Genomic DNA, 13,882 nt, shown 5'->3' on the forward strand with positions numbered 1-13,882 from the left:
ATTATTTATGAAAACAAAAATTGTTAAATTTCAACATATTATTTACAATTCAAAACAAAGATTAACTGAAGAAAAAGAGGAGTACCTCGCGTTAACCAGTGAATCATTAAATGGATTTCTTGGTGGTCGATTCATAATATCTGATTCAGCCTCTTCATATGCCAGTGCAATAGCTGGCACCTATATCAATTATAGTGTTTTAATAAAAAATTTTAACAGGCTGATAATAAATGAAATTATTCAGCAGTAAAACCAAATGCTTTCTTTTTAAATAATGATTTATAAACAAAAGAAAATAAAATTATTTAATGTTATCATATGCCTCACATGTTATTAATACAACTAATATTTTTAAAAATTGATACAAATTAAGATTGCCATATAACTAATATAATTGTTACATAATAAATCACTGTCACTAAAATACCACTTGGTTTAAAAGTATGATGAAAAAAATGAAAATGTTAAAAGTTATTAAAAATTATAAATGATTCACTTTCATGATTTTACATGAAAATAATATTTTTAAAGTATCTTACAGAGCTAATTATGCAGCTCCTTCTTCATATTAATTGCCAGTGATACTTTTTTTATTAGTATTTATCTCATAAAAAGGTAAGAAAATACCTTTATTCAAATAATGCAATCAATCTGTGTTACGCTTGTTTATCTAACAAGCCGTTTTCGTCAAATTTAATGAGTTAATAAATTTCAAGTGAGTTGAGATCTTGGTTTTTCACAGCGTATAAGATCTTTATTTTTCAGTTAATATCCTTTATATCTATACTATTTTTTTTTACAGTGATTTGTTATGAATAATGCCTGTGTAGATTATTTGTATTTATATTTATTTGAAAGATAAAATATATTTGAAAGATTATGTTCAATTAGTAAGACTCACATCTGAATCAACATAATAAATTTTACTTGAACAAGATAATGCAGAGACAAAAGGGGAATACTGATATTTTATCACACAGGTCCTTTAACAGAAGGATGGGGCTGCTGGGGCAATGAGAGGATGAAGGACAACTCCCTGCTGAGCTGCAATTAGTTTGTGCATGCACAGATGGGTAGCAGTGATGAGGCACGAGGACTCTCTCGTCCTCTTGTAGAAAAGACCATACTCCCAGTGAGAACGCTCTTTTGGGTATTCCCGTTTGAGGCAAACAAGGCATAAAGACCAAGTTCCGGCTCCTAGGATGGGGGAACAGGAATGACATAGTCGGGCCTGGTAACTCTGGTAACCCCCGGATTGTGTTATGCTTCACTATGGCATAACCAATTCAGGGAAGAGGGAAGAAAAAAAAAGGGGATACTATGAAGACGGAGATGTTGATTTCAATTCATCAAAATATAGGTAAGTATTACAGAGTTCAATACTAAGTATAGCTTTATTTTCAATTTATATCAATGAGCTGACTTGAGTGAATAAGAGTCAAGTAATATTATGCAAATGTCAATCAATTGTTGAATTGATTGATAAAATTGCTAATATAAGAGGATTTGAACACACATAACTAAGATCAAAATATTATTTGACTATATTTTCAAGGGCTTCATTAACAGTTTTAATTAAGGTAACATTAACAGCAATTATATTAACAATCACTGAAAAAGTAATTTTATAATTAGCTCTGAAAGATTTTCTGGAACTACAATTTCCATGTAATTTAAGTTGTTTACCAGTATTACTACTTTACAAGTATAAACTATTTTATTGGAAAATTAATTTTAAATAAATACAGAAAGAGTGTAAATAAATTATCATCAACATAAAATAGCTTTCTGACATTAAGGAACTAACTAGCTTTCTAGCAATTATAGGAATGAATTAAAGTACATTTTTCACAACTTATTTTCTATAAAACACAATTAACATATCATGTTGGATATTTTTAAAGTTAAGCAAATATGATGTATAATCTCCATTCACTGTGGTTATTTCACTATTTAACTTGTGATTTTAACATAAAAAAAAATTTAATTATCACTCTATAGTTGACCATCATGACTCATCATTTTATATGTAGTTTCTATATGAAAAATTGAATTACTCATAACTGAAACAAGACTGGTAGCAATGATATACTTTTTCAGACTGTTACTGATTATTTATTTTTCACTTGTGATGGACATATAACGTCCTGTAATAATATTTACATTTACATCATGTAAAAAATAATCAAAGATAACTGATTAAAATAATTGTAAAAAAAAATAATTAGTACTTATATAAAAATAAATCAATTTTTGATTAAAAAAATCTGTAGAATTTAAATTCATGAAAGAAAAAATGAAATAGCTATCCTGATGCTACGACTTAAATATTATTTAAATTTTACAGGAATTAAGGTTATATTGATTGTCAGTGCTGTTAACCGATTATGCTAAAAAAAAAACAACAAATAACCAACAATTTTCGAAGTGAATATTTATATATACATTATAATCATCTGTAAGAATGAAAATAGTTGACTGTGTCCTTGGGAACACAATGGAAACAAATACAATGAATACCCTACATTTCAAGAAATAACTTTTTTTATAAATTCAAAAAAGAATCCTACAGAAAAAAGGATAGTAATCGAAAGGTAAACTTTCTGAAAAAACCTTTAACTCTTAAGGAACAAGATATATAAAAGAATGAAATACAGACAACTAATAAACCTGTCATACAAAATCAATTCTAAAAAGTAACAATATAGAACTGATCCAAATTGGTGTTATCAACAAATTCCTTAGAACAACAGCTTATAAGCATTACACTATTAATTAAAAGTTTATAAGCAGTTTTCACTTTTATGATTATTTCTTATATTTCTCATAAATGGATGAATTTAAATCTAAATTGTAAACCTAACACAGATCAACTTAAAAAAAATAAAATAAAAAAATAAACCAAAGATTAAAAATTAACTTAATGATAAACAAAAGTGTAAAATCAATCTACAAGTAAAATGTATGCTCAAAATCTACTAAATTAGAATTAACACAAATAAACATAAATAAAAAAATTACAAGTAATGATTCATAAAACTATGAATACTTGAGAAAACTATAGTACTAATAAAATGTTAAGTAACACTAATAAGAAAAACTACAATAAATTTAGAATTTAAAAAACATGAAAGTCTATCCTCAGAAGAAAGATAAATCTAAAAGAATATGTAATGGCTACTATTAAACAAAAAAAGATATACATACATAACTATAGAATTGGGAAAAATCACAAATTATATACCAGTCTTTAACACTTACTTATTATTAACACACTTATGCTAAAAGAAGAAAATATTACTCCTGAAAATAAACTTAATCAATTAAGTGAACATTAAATTAACCAATCAACATAGTTTTCATTAACAGCAGCAGTCAATGCTTATATATTAAATTATTCACAATGATAAAAACTTTAAAGAAACATTAAAATTAGCTTCTGCCTCAAGAAAAAAAAAACAATAACACTGCTGCAGCTTTCTTTTATAAATACATTTTAAGCATAAATAATAAAATAATTTTTGAAAAGATTCAATATATCAATGAAAGAGGAAAAGCTAATAATTAAGAAAAACATTTTTTCTGCAAGTAAAAACAGTGTTATTGGGTTTAATAACAATGGATAATGTTTAGTTTTTAAGTCATCAATTAAAATTAATAATTGATAGCAAGCGAATTCAAAACTGCAATTTCTGGATCACAAGAACTTTTTTGAATTACTTATATTCATCACTTATTAATTTTAATCTGTTAATATAAAAATTTATTTAACAGTAGATTTTAAAATACTTTAAAATAATTATAATTCTAAACATTTATTTGTATGAGGGCGGTTTGGAAAGTTCACGACCTAATACAGAGACACCGCTATTAGGTCCAAATGGCGATTTGTAGTAAACGTAATATCCATTAGATGGCACACTAAACAGTTTCGAATATATCTTCTCTGTTGTTTAATTGTTGTGGTTAAGAGGTACGATGAGTGTTGTTGTTTTGTGCAAAATGGATAAAATCAAAATTTGAGCAATAATAAAATATTTTGTTGCAAAAGGTTTAAACCTGAAAAATATAAAAAAGGAGTTACCAGGTATGTAAATATGAAACCGGAATTTGCCCATAGATGGCCCTATCAATGTAGTTACCGTCAAACCGCATCACTGATGCAATTTTCTTTCTTTGGCAGCTGACAATGACTTTTAACTCACAACAATACAAGTTTCATACAACAGCAGTTTTAATTAGCATTAAACATGTCGAGTTTTGTACCTACAAATTACGATTTGCTGACAGCATGATTTTCTGTTACCATTTAAAGAAAACTGCTGCAGAATCGCATCGCAATGCTTGTTGAAGCTTTCGGTGAGCATGCTGTTGGTAAATCACAGTGCTTTGAGTGGTTTAAAAAAAAAAATTAAATTCAAAACTGGCGATTTTGACGTGAGAAACGAAGAATGATGGAAGACCACCGAAAGAGTTTGAAGACAGCAAATTGCAAGCATTGTTGGATGAGGATGATGTTCAAACGCAACAACAACTTGTGGATCAATTAAATGTAACATGAGAAGCCATCTCCATATGTTTGAAAGCCATGGGAAATATCCAGAAGATGGGAAAATGGGTTCCACATGAACTGAGAGCATGAAATGAATACAATTGATGAAAGACAGCAAGAAAACTGAAAAACCACTTGCAAAATACTGCTCGCTTAGGTACAAAAGAAAGTCATTTCTCCACCAAATCATGACAGGTGAAAAGTGGATATATTTCAAGAATCTAAGCGTAAAAAATTAAGGGTAATTCAAGGTGAACTATCGACATAGATTTCAAGACCAAATCGCTATAGAAAGAAGACAATGCTCGGTGTTTGGTGGGATCAGAAGGGTGTGATCTATTATGATCCGCTAAAACCTGGCAAAACCATTAATACTGAACACTTTCAACAAAAAATGATTGATTTGAATCAAGCATTGCATGAAAAACGACCAGAATATCAAAAAAGGCAACACAAAGTGAATTTGCTTTATGATAATGCACCATCTTTGGCTTTACCATGCATCATGGTAAAAAAGTGGGCAGCTGAATTCAAATGCAGTCAAACCTCCATCTTTGAAGATGAGCATTCAGGACATTCTGCAACTGCCATAACCAATGAAAACACTGCAAAAATCCACAATGTGGTATTAATAGATCAACGATTGAAGATACATGAGCTTGCAAAAATATCAGTAGTTCAGACTCACAACATCTTACATGAACATTTGGGAATGAAAAAGCTATTAGCGCCAATAGGTGCTACATTTGTTTAACAGTTGACTAGAAACGCACTCGAATGAACATTTCTCAGCAGTGTTTGGACATGTTCAACTGAATTTTGGGACATTTTGTTACTGCTGATGAAATGTGGCTTCATTATTACAGCCCTGAGATGAAGCAACAGTCGAAACAGTGGGTCGAAATTGGTGGAAGTGCTGCAAAGAAGGCAAAAAAAGTTCAATGAGTGGGAAAAGTCATGGCCACTGTTTTTTTTTTGGGATGTTCATGGTGTGGTGCTCATAGACTATCTAGAAAAAGGAAAAACAATCATCGGAGAATATTATGCAGCATTGGAGCAATTGAAGGAGGACATTAAGACCAAACGTCCATATTTGGACAAGAAAAAAGTGCTTTTACAGAACAATGCACCCACACACACACACACATCTTCTGTTGTTGCTGCTAAAATTCATGAACTGTGCTTTGAATTGTTTCCACATGCTCCATATTCACCAGACTTACCTCCGAGTGATTATTTCCTGTACCCAAATTTGAAGAAATGGCTTGGTGGGCGAAGATTTGCCTCAAATAGTCATAACTGAGATAGATGCCTATTTTGAAGAGCTTGAGAAATTGTATTTTACTGAAGAAATAAATAAGCTGGAAAAGCAATGGAGTACGTGTATTACTTTAGAAGGTGACTATGTTGAAAAATAAAAAAAATTTGTTAAGAAATTCTATATTTTCTTTCTTACACTGCAAACTTTCTGAACCACCCTCGTATATATAAAATAGAAAACTGATAAGATTCATACACAAAAAGAATAATTCTAAATGAGTACATTATAATAAATTAATAATGAACATTTTTTTAAGGAAAAAATTTAATAAAAATAATATTTTTTCTTCAAAAAACAGAAAGAAGACTATTTGACAAGATAGTTCCTGCCAACTTATTTAAAGGCTAATGAAAATGAGAAATATACTTTTTTTGAAGCATTACTTAAAATTGTTAATGGTGCAATGAGGTGGAAAAGAAATATATATAACACACTTTACCCATATATTTAAGACTGAGAAGTCTTTAAATTTTCTATTGGTATCAATAAGCTGAGAAGTGTCTCGGCCCCCTTTGTAGTGAAGTTTGTAAAACAATAAAATTAAAATAATTCTATAATTTCCAAGCATTCAGTAAAAAAAATGAAATAAAATACAGAATGCTACAGTATTATTTTAATAATGTATGGAGTACGATCAAAATTAAATTTAAATTTCACATATTTACATCTTCTTAATGATGTAGAATTAATTATACTTCGTAATAGAAAGGGGGATATTATTTCTATATACTACAAAAGTTGCTACTGATTAGATCTTCAGTGCTGTCACTTTTTCAGCAACTTTTAATTGCTTTCATAAACAAATGATTTTAAATACATCAGGCTTGGCTAGATATTCAGCAGTTAATCTCTCTTTAAGTACAGTTAAAGTCAATTAATTAAATAAACTCATTATTCTTTTGATTTTGATTGATTCTCCTTAATCAATCATCTAATATTAACCCATTCTCAATACAAAGTTATTTTCAGTTCATTCAAAACATAAGAAAAATTCATGTAAATAAGAATATGGATTCTTCCTGGAGTCATGAAAAATATAAGATCAAAATAAATGATAATTTAAAATAATTATTTTTTTAGAAACCTTACTATCAATTAATTACACTAAAATAATTAAATAACATGATCATCATAAAATATGTAGAATTAACTTTTAACTCTACATCCGTTACTACTTATAGAGTTAATTAAATTAATTCACAAATGCATTCCTTAATATATGTAAAATTAGATAATTTCAAAATTATGTAAGTATGGTATTTGATTTTTATTATGGTAGAATGAAAGAGAAAATAATTATAAGTACAAAAACTAATACATAAATAAATAAAACTGACCATGTCAGTTCCAAGATCAATGCAGAGGATAGTAACAGTTCCAAGTGGAAGTGGAATATCCAACAAAATGAAGGCCAAGAACGGTGAAATCTCAGGAATATTAGATGTCAGAGTGTAAGCAATTGATTTTTTCAAGTTGTCAAAAATCAATCTACCTTCTTCAACACCAGTTACAATCGATGCAAAATTATCATCAAGCAGAATCATGTCGGCAGCTTGTTTTGACACATCAGAACCAGCAATACCCATAGCGACACCTGTCGATAGTATATAAAAAGTAAAACAAAATTAGTGAAAATCTTAATAAAACAGCTGAATGGCTGAAAAAGTGAAAGTCCCCATAACATCAATTATCTACTAACATAAGATATATATATATTAAGTCAATTACAGTTAATAATCTCAGTTAATTACAGTTAATACTCCACATTTTTAAAATTAAAGAAAAAATTTGTAAACACATACCGAAATTTACAAAACACACCCAAAATTAATGAATTTAAATCTTCATCACAATATCTCCATCTTCATCAGAATTCACAATATCTTCATCAGAATATCTTGATTCTCTTTGGCTTCTTATCAGTAATATATTGTAACTAATTTTCTAATTAGTAAATATATTAGAACCAACCAATCAACATATTTAGCTCTAATTGATTTACATGTAGATTTGTCAGCCTCTGAACATACTCATATACCAATAATGTGTTTATATCCAACCCAGTAATATTTTTTAATGCTATTTTTTAGATATGTACTTTGCAATAGTTAAATATACATTTTTATTAAATATGATTTAATTTAGCAGTGTTCAATTATTTACTTCTTAAATATAAAATAATTTTTTTGGACAAAACCTTAATTATACATTTTTAATTTATATTGATTAATCGATCTTTCATCAAAAAAAAGATTCACCTAATTTAAAAATCATTACTTTTTAAAATGAGATCTACTCCAAATGAGATATGAATTAAAATCTACTACAAAATCATAACACAAAAACCTCTTTTTCATGGGTAAACAAACAACCACCTTTAACTAAATCTTTAATTTTATAGGGATATCAAAACAATTATAGGAAGATTACAAATTGCACGGCAATCTCTCAGGAGATGATTCTATAGCTGAAAAATAAGAAAAAAGCTCATATAAACATAGGTCAGACAACGGTCTGTCAGTGAGTTTTGGATTGAAAAACATTTAGCTCTGCTTTCTGCTCGCTCCGTGAAATTAAACCATACTTAAATTCTTGGGGTACAAATCGAGGGGTAAATTTGGTTCTTCCTTATGGTATTTTATCTAAAAAAATGGAGTAAAAGTGGTTCCAGACCTCTATCTCACTTAGGTTTTAAGAAAAAGAGTGTAAAACATGAAAACATTTTGTCGGAAAATACACTTTTTTACATTTGAAATAAAATGACATTGTTAATTTATCAATAAACAAATAAAATTTCTAGTTAACTTGATTGAATTTAATACTGAGAAAATTTATGTAAATAACACCTGTTAAAATTAAACAAAAATTTGTGTTAAACTTTAATTAGAAACAAAACACAAAAACTGGATCATAAAAATGATACAATTTTAAACAGAACAATTTTCAACAATGTTTGAACATAACTTTAAAACTCTGAATGAACCAACTGGAAAACTTTCAACGAAAGTTTTCATTGTTTTCAACATAAAGTAAACGAAAACAAATAGAAAACTTATCAATAACAAAATTCGCATATTTTTTGGTTTTTTCTAAAAATGATTAAATATCAAAATGGTTACTTCATAAAACTGCAAACATTTCTTCAAAGCAGTTGCTCAATGTGTACTCCATTCTGTTCAATGTTAGCTGGGCACAATTAATAACATCATTATTTTCCTAATAGTAGCTCCAACTTTTATTATATGATGTCTCAGTTCTTCTTGTGTACCAATACGAGCAGAAAAGACTAACAAATTCATCCACCCCCAAAGGAAAAAGTCTGCTGGCGTGAGATCAGGAAACTGAGGTGACCATCTTACTGTTTCGTTTCAACCAATCCATTGCTTACTAAATGTGTTATGTAAATAATTATCACATCACGACAATAGTAAGCAGGTGCGCTATCATTGAAAAACCACATCTGCACTCTATCTGCAAGTGTAGTATCTTCCAAGAGTTCCATCAGATATCTAAAAAAATGCAAGAGACTGCTCATCACTGTGCCTTGGCGATAAGAAAAAAGACCTATGAGATTTTCATCACGAAGATCACACCAAACATTAAACAAAAAAGTGTGTTGGAAATGGCTTGTAGCAGTCCCAGGGGGGTTTTTTCTGCCCAAGTGGGAGTTTTTTGATAATTTACAATGCCATTACTTGTAAAACAGGATTCAACTAGAATATTACATTGGAAATTGGGATGATGTTCAGATCTAATTAATTATAGACAGAATTTCATCCATTTATCAAAATCAGGTGGTAATAACAAGTACACATTTATATGGAATGGGTATAATTGTTGCTCCCGTAGTGTTCGCCACATACTTGATTGTGAACATGAAAGTGATGTGACAACCTTCTGGTGCTTGAGGTAGGAGTATTAATACATAGCAGCCAATACATTTTTATTTACTTTACCGTAAATAAACAACAAGTCCATTATCTCTTCAAATGAAAACAGATTTGTGATATCACCCACTGTGAATGATTGACCCCGTAATAACAGCACCAACACCACTCAAAGGAATATTCAAATGCTAAATACTAAGCTTAATTGTTGATCAGCTGTTATTGCCAATCTATGAAAAAATAAAAATTTTTAATATGTTTTAGATGGATGTCTTTCAAGTTTATTTTTATAATTTTTAGCATTTGTATGTAAATTATTCGAAAAACTTAAAATGTTTTAAAATGGTACCACTTTTCCAATCCAGTTTGTGTGTTTTGTTTCTAATTAAATTTGAACTTCTCAAATTTGAGATTAATTTTAGTAGACATCATTTGCATCAATTTTCTCAGAATTAAATTCTCTACAAAGTTTATGAGAAATTTTTATTTGTTTATTGGTAAATTAATGAAGTTATTTTACTCCAAACCTGAAAAGTATATTTTCTGACAAAAATTTTCATGTTTTACCCCTTTTTTCTTAAAACCTAAGCAAGATAGAGGTCTGCGACCACTTTTACTCAGTTTCTTAGATCAAAAACCACACAGAAACATCAAATTTACCCCTCAATATGTACTCCAAGAATTTTAGTATGGTTTAATTTCACAGAGGGAGCAAAAAGCAGGGCTAAATATTTCACGAGCTGAAACTTGCTAATGAGTCATTTTCTGACTTATGTTTATATAATTATTTTGGCTATAGAATCATCTTCTTAAGGATTGCCATAATAATGTGTTGTAATCCCTCTGTTTATTAAATAACATTAATAAAATTACTCAAAATGTTTTATAAATGAATAAAAGAGAAAATAATAAAGATAAAAGTTTTAGTATAAACCAAAGAATCTATTATTTCATGTTCTATTATTCTGTTAAAATATACTGTTTCTATTTACTCCTTAGTCCCATATTTATTTTATTCCTGAAAATTACTAACTAACCAATATCAGCTTTCTTCAATGCAGGTGAATCATTAACACCATCACCAGTCACAGCGACAATGGCTCCCATTCTCTGACAACCTTCTACAATGATCAACTTTTGTTGAGGTGATGTACGAGCGAACACAATTTCAGTGTGGTACCTAAAAAAGAAAAGTTAAAATCTCCATTAAGTAAACATTGGTAAAGTCCAGTCACATAAGGGCATTCAACATGACCAATAGCAAAGTAGAACAATACAAATTAATGCTTTGGAAAGCGATCTGGTCAGAAGCATGTCTTGATTTGTTTATAAAGTTACTTAGCACCAGGTGTGAGTGCATCAGATGTTATTTTTTATAACTGACCATAGTCATTAACCATGTTGAAGATTAATCCCATATAGATATGAGGAGGCAATCGGTAATTTATTTTTTATATGCAAAAAACTTCAGTCAGATAATTTCACTGACAGCAAATTGAAGGATATGGAGGGTTATGAAACGACAAATCTGCAGAAATGGAGTTGTTTATGATGAACAGTGTAACCATTATAAATTTTCACTAAAATAGGCTCATGGGCTTAATTAAGTTGGTTACTTTGTTTGTAATATATACTTTTTATTTTATAAATTTTGTATTACGTCGATGGACGATTTTAAAAATGCACAGTTAAATGGATTTATTCAGAGAAGACTGATTGTGGATAATCATGGCATAATTAGATAAGAATAAACTATTTTTTGATGATTCAATTCTTATCACGCATTCTTGCTAAAAATAAATTTTATCATAGTATGACATCATGCTTGTAATGGGAACAAAATTTTCCCGCAGAAAGCATTACGTTAGTGTGCTTACACGCATTCACATAGACTGAGTAATGCTCAGGAATGGTGGTGGGGTTAGATGGAGAAACCATCGATAAGATGCAGTTTATATTCGGATTCGTTGGTGTGAGCTTCAATGGAGTGATTCTGTTTGTAAAATGTTGTTCAGAAAATTGTTCAAAAAATTTATAATTTATATTTTATTCTGGTTACAAGTATGAGGAACTTTATTATTAAAGGCCTCTCCGCACAATGTTTCAATGGATCCATTACAATAATACTAATCTGTCGACTATTTAATAAAGATCTATTAAAAAAAATGATACTTGTTATAATGATAAATTATATTCAAAATTACAACTAGAATTAATTTCGGGTTGGCCAATTCCGTATTAGTATAAGTATTAATAAAACAATTTGTGAAATTCTAATATGCGAATATCAAAGTTCAAGTAGATAAATAAAAAGGGTTCTATGAGTTTCAAGTACATTAATAATGGGTGTTCTGAGTTAAACATCCACTAAGCAAAAGAGTTTGTTTTATATGTTCTTTTTATGTGTTTATTTGTTTTTTTTTTATATATATAAATAGTTTGTTTCATAACAAATAAATAATGTATAATGGTAAATAACTTAGCGATCTAGTTAAGTTTCAGTTTTATGTTAGAATTTTCAATTTTTCATTATTATGTAATTTTATTTAAAATGATAACTAAGCTATTAAATATAAATTTCTGATTTTAATTGAATGATTAATTTTGAGACCCTTTACTCATGTTTACACCAAATCTGATCTATCTGACAGTAGGGTATTCCAATTAAATTTTAAAGAGATATAATCTTATCAAGCAACATAGTCTTAGTACATTGTTTCGCAAATCCCAACATTAGTAAATTTTTTTTAAAACAAATTCTTTAAAAATAAGTATTTTATTTTTGCAATTTTTTTTTTGTTTGATGTAGTATAGAAGCTTACAATAGACATGGTTTGGTGAAAATAGTACTGACTGGAGGGAGCATAAATATGCAAGATGAAGACCATCACTGAAAAATGAAAACTGCTGTTGATATTCACATTCAACAAAAAAAAAGATTCAACGTTGATGAGTTTAAATGTGCTAATTCCCATATCTCATATTCTGTTGCTTATCATCTATAAGTGAATATTTTTATAAAATATAAATATAAAATTAAGATTACTTGGCGATAGGAAATGAGACAGTCTCACTCCACCTGAAATTAAACAATACAAAATGGTTTCTTGAATAGCAACAATCACATTTTCCAAACAAATCCACAAAGTTTATACAGGCACCTTCAACTATGAAAGATAGAGCAACAGGTCTGGAAAATCACTATTCAGATTTATTACCTGCCTCAAGGATTAACACATCAAAAGTACTACGAAAATCTTAAAAAAAAAATAGGGTCCACTATACAGAAATATTGAGTGGTCTGCTCAGTTAAGGTGTGTTTTGTCTACTCAAGAATAATGTTCCTCATATTGCTTAAAACACAACAGAACAGTTTGCGAAAGTTTTGATGAGAGATATGGATCATGCTATATACAGTCTGGAGTTGATGTCATCTGAATTTTGTCTTTTCGTGAAGTTTAAGGATGAATGATATCTATAAGAAACCATCACTACTGAAATTGTCAGGAGTGACTGAACATTTCGTAGAGTGATCATATATAACTACACGTATAAATTGGTAATGAAAATTAAAAAGTATACATGTATATTATAAATACATAATTTATAATACAAAATGGTTTTGAGAATAACACAAATTATTTATTTTTATACATTTATTTCCTCTCCAGCCATTATAGGCCTACACACCTACTCTCTTTACTTTTGACAAAAAATGAATTTTGTATGGTGTAAAATAATGCCAAGCCTGAACTGAGAACCATCCAGATGAAAGGTAAAGGTGCTACCACTCTGCACCCACAGATCTAAACAAATATAGACATAAAAAAATCTTATAATCATCTCAGATTATGGATTTTTTCTTAATTATTTACTTTTAAAGCAACAGCTTGATCAATATACATCAGAATCTCTGAAAACAAAGTTTTAAAAATTAAGACGAACTGTAGTCCATATGAAAATTCCTTTACCTCACCAGTAATAGGAAGAGTTTTAGTAGTTATAGATTTAAGGGTTGTTACAATCTCTGATTCACCATGTTTAAAACAGTGTTACCAAGGAATGATTCAAAGAAATTCTCAATTACATAATAAAGTATACATTTCAAAATGAAGTTTTGTT

General features: G+C 28.9%; 1 protein-coding gene across 6 annotated transcripts in view; it reads right to left on the reverse strand.

Annotated features, from left to right (window-relative positions):
• The window catches only part of Atpalpha (sodium/potassium-transporting ATPase subunit alpha), a 330,235-nt gene that overhangs the window by 30,199 nt on the left and 286,154 nt on the right, over positions 1-13,882 (reverse strand). For 5 of the 6 annotated variants that reach the window (XM_075366700.1, XM_075366701.1, XM_075366703.1 and 2 more), the window contains 2 exons: positions 10,798-10,940; positions 7,211-7,467 (listed from right to left, as the gene is read on the reverse strand). In XM_075366700.1, coding sequence (XP_075222815.1) covers positions 7,211-7,467; positions 10,798-10,940 — 400 coding nt within the window. Of the gene's footprint in view, positions 1-85; positions 181-7,210; positions 7,468-10,797; positions 10,941-13,882 lie in introns of all 6 variants that reach the window. The other variant, XM_075366702.1, reaches the window with a different exon arrangement.

This window comes from Lycorma delicatula, chromosome 5 (assembly GCF_047948215.1).
Source record: "Lycorma delicatula isolate Av1 chromosome 5, ASM4794821v1, whole genome shotgun sequence".
Taxonomy (NCBI): Eukaryota; Metazoa; Arthropoda; class Insecta; order Hemiptera; family Fulgoridae; genus Lycorma; species Lycorma delicatula.